Source organism: Lissotriton helveticus, chromosome 4_1 (assembly GCF_964261635.1).
Source record: "Lissotriton helveticus chromosome 4_1, aLisHel1.1, whole genome shotgun sequence".
NCBI lineage: Eukaryota > Metazoa > Chordata > Amphibia > Caudata > Salamandridae > Lissotriton > Lissotriton helveticus.
In genome coordinates this window covers 389,242,469-389,252,888 of record NC_136063.1, presented here as the reverse complement: position 1 = coordinate 389,252,888, position 10,420 = coordinate 389,242,469, and the positions used below count along the sequence as shown (strand labels likewise).

The 10,420-nt window shown below is 44.3% G+C and overlaps 1 protein-coding gene across 1 annotated transcript; it reads left to right on the top strand.

Moving 5' to 3' along the window:
- Positions 1-6,311: 6,311 nt before the first annotated feature.
- Positions 6,312-7,746, top strand: LOC144827166 (uncharacterized). Its single transcript, XM_078685578.1, has one exon. It carries the CDS (start codon positions 6,323-6,325, stop codon positions 7,301-7,303), a length of 981 nt encoding a protein of 326 aa, XP_078541704.1. The 5' UTR covers positions 6,312-6,322; the 3' UTR covers positions 7,304-7,746.
- The last annotated feature ends 2,674 nt before the right edge of the window (positions 7,747-10,420 follow it).

Here is a 10,420-nt window from a genome sequence, read left to right as displayed (position 1 = left end):
TTATAACTGTTTTGGGACCCCCCCCCCAACTGGGGGATGTGAAGAAGGGGTGTCCTAAAGAGTAAATTTCTCATGTTAATTCTAATAGACAATTTTGGGAAGTGATACATAAAAAAATGGCTGCATGGAATTTCGCCAGACTTGACAGAAAATTCGATCTTTACTCAAAAAGCATGTTTTCTTTTATTTAATGTTAATCCATTCCACCATTTTCGAGAAAATTGTGTTTAAACAGGTGCACAGAGAAGCTTAAAATATGTATATCTGGACGGTTCACCCACAGTACTTAAAATTTGGAAAAATAGGACCTTATTATTAGCTGCCAGAGCTTTTTCTCTCATCAGCTTTTTAAGTAACCTGTACCAGTCCTGCGTTACAAAGCCGTATTAGTGGCTACCTGCAACTGAGAGAAAAATGTTGCGGCCACCATTACAGGACTTGGAGACTCAGTTCTTGTCTTCTGAATTTGTTACAAAAAGTAGTATGAGTGGGCAGGCAATGGACATTTTGACCCCCTGGAACATGTGGACGGTGTGGCCAAAGGATATACCGGTGGATCAAAATCTAAAAAACATAATTTATGCTGTGTGTGTATGAAATTGCTTCTTTTTGCATTATCACGCCCATTTTGTTGGACTGATGCTGCTGTTTTTTTTACTGTGTACAGTGAGACACTGCTAACCTGATCCCAGTGCATGGTCTGTGATCCCTAAACAAGTTGAAATTGGCTATATTCTAAATAGGCATATTTAGTATAAGGAGCAGAGTATACCCAGGGACTGTAAATTAAATGTCACTACTGGACTCCGTAACCAAAACTAGGTCTGGGCTACTAGGACAAGCCTCACTTACAACAAAAACCAAAACGAGCACCAATATTGCCACCTTATTTCAACAGGGGCCTGATTTAGCCACAAAAACCTACTGATCTAAACAGTAAGTCCCTAGACAAATTTTTCAGTCCAGAATAAATCAATTATTTTAATCTGATATTTTGTCAAAACATATTCGAATCAGTTCACATGGTTAGAAACATTGCTTACTTCACTCCACACTTACTCACAACAACAAGTCTTTCATTCAATTCAATCATTCAACCATACATACAATCCATACAAAACATAGAATAAGTTTACATCAGTTATTACAAAAAATTATTTACAAACATAGTTTCACAAAACAGCATTGGGAATAATTTTCGTTTTAAGCAGTTTTGTTTTACAACAACACTCCTAACGCTGTATGAAACAAAGGTCTACGGGTTTCGAACTCCCTTTGTTGAAGGGAGATCTCATCAGGACCATGTAGCTGTGAATGGAAAAACAGGCATGTGTCAGTCAGGTAGAAGACCGCTCCTGTGTCACTTATAGGTAAGAAAAAGGGGACCTAGTCCTACCTCAAAGGTGCTCAGTTTCTTTAAGTGTGGGCTCTGGAACAAACAAAAGAACAACACAACTTGTCGTCAGATGCCAGTTGACTAATCTATATACAAACGAACTCAAAAGCCGACCCGAGTCAGATATACTCACATTCGCCTCTTTCAAACAGCTTTTATCTCTTGAAATGTGGAATGTGAAGTCTGTGTAATAAATATAAGACCGTGTGTAAATAAATGGGTACTTCAAATGAAGCAATGAGTAATATGATCGAGCAAATGAAACAAGCCTTACTTTTGATGTGGCGTGTTCAGTGATCCAACAAGAAATGTAGGAAAGGCGGGAGAAGTTTGCGCCTGTAAAGACCAAGGGGGATAGCGTTATCAATCAGCTGGAGCCGTTCACAGCATCCTGTGTTGAAAAGCACTATGATGCCTGGGCCCGTTTGTATTCTTACCAGCGTTGCTCATTCAATGAGGCCCTTCAGTTGATCACGCCGTCTTCCTCCGTGTTTAGTTTCGGAAGACTGACACCGCCATAGCCGCGATTGTAATTTCTACGTTGTACGTGCCATTACTTCCTGATTGCGGGGATTGTGACAATTGAAGTTTCGGAACGGGAGACATGGTGTCTTTTGTTTATCTTAGGTGCTATGTCTTCGATGCTGCTAGGGAACATGTTGGACTGTGTAATAAATCGAATTAAAACCTGAGCTTATTCGAGGTGTTTGGTCTGGCTTGGAATCCAGTAGCGTATGGCGAACGTGTTGATTCAACTAACTGGGTTGCGCTAAAAATTATTACTGTGTTTAGTCGATATATTTCCGAAATTTCGTTCAAGACATCTATGGCTGTGTTGAATTTAATAATTAGCATCGCTTCGCTGCGAGACAGTTTCTTTTCAATGTCACCACCTCTTAGGTCCCTCTCAATTTTTGCAATTACAGTCCATTTTAAATTGTTCAAGTTGTGATTGCGCAAACTTTTCCCGCCTTTCCTACATTTCTTGTTGGATCACTGAACACGCCACATCCAAAGTAAGGCTTGTTTCATTTGCTCGATATTATTACTCATTGCTTCATTTGAAGTATGCATTTATTTACACACAGTCTTATATTTATTACACAGACTTCACATTCCACATTTCAAGAGATAAAAGCTGTTTGAAAGTGGCGAATGTGAGTATATCTGACTCAGGTCGGCTTTTGAGTTTGTTTGTATATAGATTAGTCAACTGGCATCTGACGACAAGTTGTGTTGTTCTTTTGCTTGTTCCAGAGCCCACACTTAAAGAAACTGAGCACCTTTGAGGTAGGACTAGGTCCCCTTTTTCTTACCTATAAGTGACACAGGAGTGGTCTTCAACAAGACTGACACATGCCTGTTTTTCCATTCACAGCTACGTGGTCCTGATGAGATCTCCCTTCAACAAAGGGAGTTCGAAACGCGTAGACCTTTGTTTCATACAGCGTTAGGAGTGTTGTTGTAAAACAAAACTGCTTAAAACGAAAATTATTCCCAATGCTGTTTTGTGAAACTATGTTTGTAAATAATTTTTTGTAATAACTGATGTAAACTTATTCTATGTTTTGTATGGATTGTATGTATGGTTGAATGATTGAATTGAATGAAAGACTTGTTGTGAGTAAGTGTGGAGGGAAGTAAGCAATGTTTCTAATCATGTGAACTGATTCAAATATGTTTTGACAAAATATCAAATTAAAATAATTGATTTATTCTGGACTGAAAAATTTGTCTAGGGACTTACTGTTTAGATCAGTAGGTTTTTGTGGCTAAATCATACTACTGGACTCCAGCCCTCATTTTGCCACCCACTACAGTGACATTGCCAACAAGACTGCAGACCTACCATTGCAACCTGTCAGTGCAGTTTTAAAGGTGCAAATTTGACCCGTAACATGACCCATTTTGGCAGACCTGAACCCTCCTTTTCAATAATAATAAGTCACCCCTAAGTAAGCCTTATTGCCTATAAGGCAGAATCCATGGCATTTAAATGTTTGACATGCCGAGGTTAAATGTTAAACATATCCTTGCAATAAAAAGGCCTCAAAAGTTATTTTCACTGTAGAATGGTTTGTTCTTCTATAGGAAAGCGTTAGAATACAATATTACATTTAATAATGTTGTTTCTACCTAAGAAACAGATACAAACTTCATTCTTAGACTTTTAAAAATATTTATTACAAGCCCAATTCACCGGTAGTGTCTGATTATAATAAATATTTTAGGGACTGTCTTTTTAGAAAGCTTCCTTTTTCTTGTCTCAAGCTTCTAGAAGCCTATTTGCATGAGTTTCCAGCTGTCACCCAGGAGATGAATAGTTCCTTTGATAGCAGATGTTCATGGTCTCCACACATAGGGAGGAGAAGGGTTGTGATTCAACTGCAAACCTCAGCGATCTATGGGAGGTTCCAGAGGACAACTTCGAGAGCCTTACTCCTGGTACTCAAATTGTACAAACTAAAGGCCCAATTTGCTGCCTTGTACGGGGATGTAATTTTGGGATACGCCAACCTAGATTCTTTTACCATACATTTGCTCGCTCATTACTCAACCTCCCGTCAAGCACTCCTCTAATACTGATGTTTTATGAAGTTGACTTAAAAAGAGTTGGAGGAGTAGCTAGACTAAGGCCCCTCCTGTATTGGGTGAGGCTTTGGACCACTGAAGAATTGAGGCCGTACCAGATAGCAGTTGAGGAATTGCTAGCCCTCAACAAAGGTCTCACCATCCCATGGTTCAAACATGCCCATCAACGGTTCAAAAGATTGGACCTTGAATCCTTCTGGTCAGAGAAATGAGCATAAGCAGTGTAGGTCCTAAAGTTGCACTAGTGTATAATAATAAGTATCATTTAAACTCCCACGCTCTACTTTTCATGCTTAGAAACCACAATTAAAGGATCAACACATAAAATAATGTGAAAAGGACTGTTAATTGTGTCCAATATATTTATGCCCTATTTTAAGCAGAAATAACCTCCAAAGAATCCACACATGTATCAAATATACATCATCCACCAGGGTTGAATTTTCAGGAGTTTTGCAAATCAGTTCCAAATTCAACATTTATTCATGCTCAAGACAACAAGCTTTTTTCAATCAGCCCATCTAACGAATTTCGTCCCCTAGGACTTCAACATGGCTGTAATGTAAAAGAACATACATCACTGGTGTGTGATATGTTTTTACACCATATTGTCTTATATACAGTATGCTCTTATTTATTAAAACAATATCATCTAATTACATAAATACCCAAGATTCCCATAACTAATATCAAGTGTGTATTTACAATTGGATATCATTACCATGATAATTCTATACTAAATTGTACAAAAAGTCCATGCCTATATATAACCTTACAAAACATTAAAAACATGTGAATTGTATTCCTGTATCCCGTTTGATGCGTCGAACGGCCCCCTGCCATCCGACGTCATGGTGAGCGTGTGCAGAGGACGGCCAGGGGCCGTCTGAACCACGTCCACTCATTATTTCGCCCGCACCGTGGTGGAATTCGCGCTGCGGTCAACGGGTTGATTTCTATGTTCATGATATTGTTTGTGGAATCTAACTTCTGAGCAACCACAGCACCGAGAGTGCCCTCCTAGCCGCCACAGACGACATCCGCTCCCTCCTCAATTGAGGTGAAACAGCAGCCCTCATCCTTCTGGACCTCTTGACGCTTTAGACACCGTCTCCCACCACACCCTAATCACGAGACCCACAACGCCGGCATCTGCAACAACGCCCTGGACTGGATCCACTCCTTCCTCACCGGTCGAACACTGCGAGCCAAACTACTTCCATTCCTCATAGAACCCACAGAGATCAGCTGTGGAGTGCCCCAGAGCTCCTCCCTGCACTCCCCCCGCTTCAACATCTACATGGCCCCACTTGCAGCCATCACCAGGAACCGCAGACTCAACATCACATCTTATGCTGAAGACACCCACCTGATCCTCTCCCTCACCAACGAACCCACAGCCACCCAAAAAAAACATCCACATTGGGAGGAAGGCCGTCGCCACCTGAATGAAAGACAGTTGCCTCAGATCAAATTCGGATAAGACCGAAGTCCTCATCCTGGGATCCACCCCCTCAGCTTGGGTGACTCCTGGTGGCCTGCTGCACTAGGAAACCCCCAACCCCAGGGACCACACAGGAAACCTCAGCATCATACTGGACTCCTTGCTCACAATGAACCACCAGATCAACGCCACATTTTCATTATGCTTCAACATGCTTTGCCTGCTTTGATTGCAAAGACATTCAGATGGATCTCCACTGAATCCATAAAGATGGACGCCCAGCACTAGACTCTACTACGGCAAAGCACTCTATACCGGTGTCACTCAGAAACTCCTGAGGAAACTACAGAACATTCAAAATTCCGCAGCCACACTGGTCTTCAACATCCCCCAGCACAGCCACATCACCAAACACCTTCAAGAGCTCCTCTGGCCCCCAGTGAACAAAAGTATCCCTTTCAAGCTCCTCACACACGCCTACAAAACCCTCCATGATACAGGACTAGCATATCTGAGCCACCACCTCTCATTCCACGTACCCACCAAACACCTCCGGTATTCCCAACTGGCCATGGCCATTTTCCCTCAGATCTGCAAGACCAGAATCAGAGGAAGATGCTTCTCCTACCTCACCACCAAGACCTGGAACACCCTGCCTCTCCACCTCAGGCAATCCCTGTTGCTTACCCAATTCGGGAAGGATCTCAAGACCTGGCTCTCCGACTCAACCCTGGTGCCCAGACGAATCAGCAGACCATCTTCCCCCACCCCGTTAGCACCTTAAGACCCTCGTGGGTGATTGATTGACTCTTTGATATATTCTTCTTGAAGAACTCCGGAGGAAGCCGTTAGTTTAGTTACAAGTGACGAAATGACGAGCGAAGAGGAAGATGGCGCGGGGGCCGAGTTATCCGGTGGTCACATCTGTGTTTACACTCAGTGTAAGTGAAGAGCAGCAGATGTTTCCAGATGAGCCAGGCGTTGGGAGAGAAGCCTCAGGGAACGAATACAACAACAAGAACAGATATGCAGACTATATTAAAGCACTGGAACCATGTGATGTGTTCTCAGAAAATCCTGGTCTCCTTTGTACGAAGCAGAACAAGACAAGCAAAGGCGAGTTACTAACAGGAAACCAAGAAAGGCCATTCAAGGACTGGGAAACAGGCACCAGAAAATCAACAACATTGACCAAACTGAAGCGAACTCATAAAGTGTATAAAGATTATGCATGTTCTGAATGTGGGAAGAAATTCAAACATTTTTCATCACTGCACGTTCATCAGCGGATGCACACTGGTGATAAAAAGCACCCCGGGGTTTATGAGTCCTCAAGTGCACGTTCTGAGTGTGGGATGGTTTTTGGTCATATGCCACAGCTAATCACAATTCCACAAATGCACCTGGGTGGAAACCACTATCCATGTTCTGAATGTGCGAAGAGTTTTAGTAACTCCTCGTCATTGCTAGTTCACCAACGAATACATACTGGCGAGAAGCCATATTTTTGCTTGGACTGTGATATGAGTTTCAAACAACTGTCACAACTAATTCAGCATCAACGAAAACACACAGATGAGAAACCATACTCATGTACTGAATGTGAGAAAAGATTCAGACAGCAATCACAATTAAAACAACATCAGCGAATACACACAGGCGAGAAACCATACCAATGCACTGAATGTTGGAAGCGATTCAGACAACAATCACACTTAATCCATCATCATCGAACACACACGCTTGAAAAACCATACCAATGTACGGAGTGCGAGAAGACATTTAATCGAAACTCGCACCTGATCGTACATACACGAAAGCAACATAAAGTAACAGCTCCACAGAGTATAAAGATTGAGTTTGCTCCTTAAAGAAAAAATCACCTTAGTGGAAAAAGTACAAAATATTGAAATTGAAAGCACAGATAGAGATACACATAACTTTAAATAGAATAATTTGTAATAAAAAGCCAAAACACATTGAAAGCTACCACATTAACACTAGTACTGAAAATATCTCCAGTAGCACACATATCATTCTATAAAACCACTTGGGTTGTGTGCTGGCCTACCCATTTAGAGTCTTAGTTTGGCACAACATATGTAGCCCATTTGATAAAAACAATAATACCCACCATCTAATTTACAAAAGATAACATATATCAACATTTTTACCCCCCGAGAACAAAGGGCCTTCGATAAAGCGACTGCAGCTAGTCTTGGGCTACGCTGTGCAGCATTACTAACACCACAGGAGTAGCCTCCGGACACAACCATAAGACATGTGCAATGGCATATAAAGCTCAAGATGAAAAGGACATCTCTTGCGGGTCTTTCCTAGGGTTCAATAGTTTTTAATCATCTAACGTTTAATAACAGTGACGCTTGCTTCTAAAATTTGCTTTTTGATCTTAAAATTGTGTGTATTTGTGTTTTTTAACGCACTCTGCCCCCCTCCCCCTGCACTTACCTGTGTCACTGGAAACAGCGGATCTGAACGCTGTCTGGCACAGGACCCACTCGCTCGCCGCCATCGCCGGCCACGAGGAGACCAGGACACGCCCCCTCCGGGTGGCCACGCCCACCTCAACCACCCCACCTTGAGTGCGCATAAATAATGTGTCAGTTCAGGGAGCGCAGCGGACGGGCGCAGCGGGCGCGCCGTCAGCGCGCCGAAGGCGCGCCAAAGGCAAGCCCGTCTGGGCCCGTCCGGGCCCTGACGGACCTAGGCCTAGGGACTCTGCCAAAATGCACTCATGACCGGGTGGTGTACTCTGGAGAGGCGCTCCGCGCACTCCAACCTCAGAAAGACCTGGCATGCTACCACACGCACACTGAGGGCATACCCTTCTCTAACTGTGCGCACTGCAATCCGACCCCCCGGAGCTCAACTAAATCCGAAATAAAACTTGGACTCCTTAATTGCCGCTCCCTTCCCAAACATGCCCTTGAAACCAACCTGCTAATACAAGATCTGGATCTTGATCTACTTTTTTTAACTGAGACATGGCTATCAGATAGCTCCGATTCAGACATCGTATCGGCCCTCCCCACTGGGTACCTCTGCCAAGCCTTACATAGACCAAAAGGGAGGGGAGGGGGGGTAGCCATAATCTTCAGGGACAAATATACCTGCAGAACGTCTAATGCCTACATTGAGGACTGCGAGAGTTGTCAGTTCTCCCTCCAAACCTCCCCAGCTCATTCTATGTCAGGGCTCTTAATCTACCGCCCCCCAGGTCCCCCCGGCAATTTCACCAACGCCGTCGTTGAATCAGTGTCACAACTAGCATCTGCAACCTCCAACTTTCTCATGTTAGGTGACCTAAACCTCCACTTCACGGACCCCTCGGACCGGACAGCCTCCGACCTTCGGCTAGACCTGATGTCACTCGACATCCGATTGGTTAACAACGAGCCCACCCATGAGAAGGGACACCTACTGGATACCCTCTTTACAAACGTAGCGACTATCACCACTAAACCACCCATGCCCCTTCCATGGACGGACCATTTTCTGGTCCCTATTGCCTGGGAAATTCCCACCATGAACCTCCCAACCACTAAAATCCAGGTTACCGATAGACGGTGGCATAAACTCACACCGGGGGAATGGGCCGCCGTCCTTGCAGAATCCACCCCCAAGCTCTCTACCGACCCTATTACAGCTGATGGGCAGCTGGAGGAGTGGATTACCGGCTCCCTAGACACACTTCTTCCTAAAACAGTGACCTATAAACATCCCAAACGAATACCAGCGGCTCCATGGTACACCCCAGAACTTAAAGCTCTGCGCCAAGAGTGCAAGAGAACAGAACGCTCTTGGAGGAGAAATAAATCGAAGAGCGACAAAGATAGCTACTCGACCTCCCTTCTAACCTACAAAACCGCTATACGGAAAACCAAAAGCGAGTTTTTTAAAGAAAGAATAGAGAAAGTGGGATGCTCTAGTAAGGAGTCTTATGACATCCTTAAAGAGCTTTTGAAAACCCCAGAACAGAGACTAAGACAACCCACAGATCCCAAAGTCGATCAGGAAAAATGCCAACAATTGGCTAACTTCTTCCACGACAAAATCCAAACAATCCTTGACTCAATCCCCCTTACGAATTCGTGTGATGAAAACGATCCCCCATACCCCTCAACACCTACTTGTCTCTCCTCTTGGGGGCAAGTCACAACGGAGGAGGTAGGATATACGTTGAATTCCATAAAGAGTGGATCTCCTAGGGACCCCGCACCTTTCCGGTTTCTCAAGGAAGTAGCTCCCACGATCACTTCTCCCCTGACACATCTGATCAATGCCTCACTCCAACAGGGAGTTGTACCCCCGAGCTGGAAGAAGGCCGTCGTAAAAGCCTTACTCAAGAAACCCTCCCTCGACCCCGGAAATTTGGCCAATTACAGGCCTATTTCCCTACTCCCTGGAGTAAGCAAGATCGCCGAAAAGTTGGTCAACAGGAAGCTCTCCCAGTTTTTGGAGAGCAACAACAAATTAAAGAGCTCACAGACGGGCTTTCGTCCAGGACAGGGCACTGACATCGCCCTCCTGGCCGCGGTTGAGGAAGCCAGAACACTGCTTGACGACGGAGGATCAGTGGCAGTGATCCTCCTCGACCTCAGCGCGGCATTCGACACCGTCAACCACCAACTTCTCATTAAAAGACTCAAGAGAGTAGGTGTGGAAGGCTCCGCCCTTTCCTGGATCTCATCCTTCTTAGATCAACGGACCTATCAGATCTGGGAAAAAAACGCCCGCTCCTCCGAAATTCCCCTCCAATGTGGCGTGCCCCAGGGCTCCTCTCTGAGCCCTACTCTATTCAATATCTACATGTCCACATTGGAGGAGGTTATCACCCCTTTCGGAGTGAGCGTCGTCAGCTACGCCGACGACACACAACTAGTGGTGTCTCTATCCCACCCCAGACAACAATCAGCAGATCTATTTAACTGCCTTTCACAGGTCCACCTCTGGATGAACAACTCAGC

Bases quoted from the DNA above. Each gene is read 5' to 3' on its own strand.
- LOC144827166 (XM_078685578.1), top strand. From the start codon at position 6,323: ATGGCGCGGGGGCCGAGTTATCCGGTGGTCACATCTGTGTTTACACTC.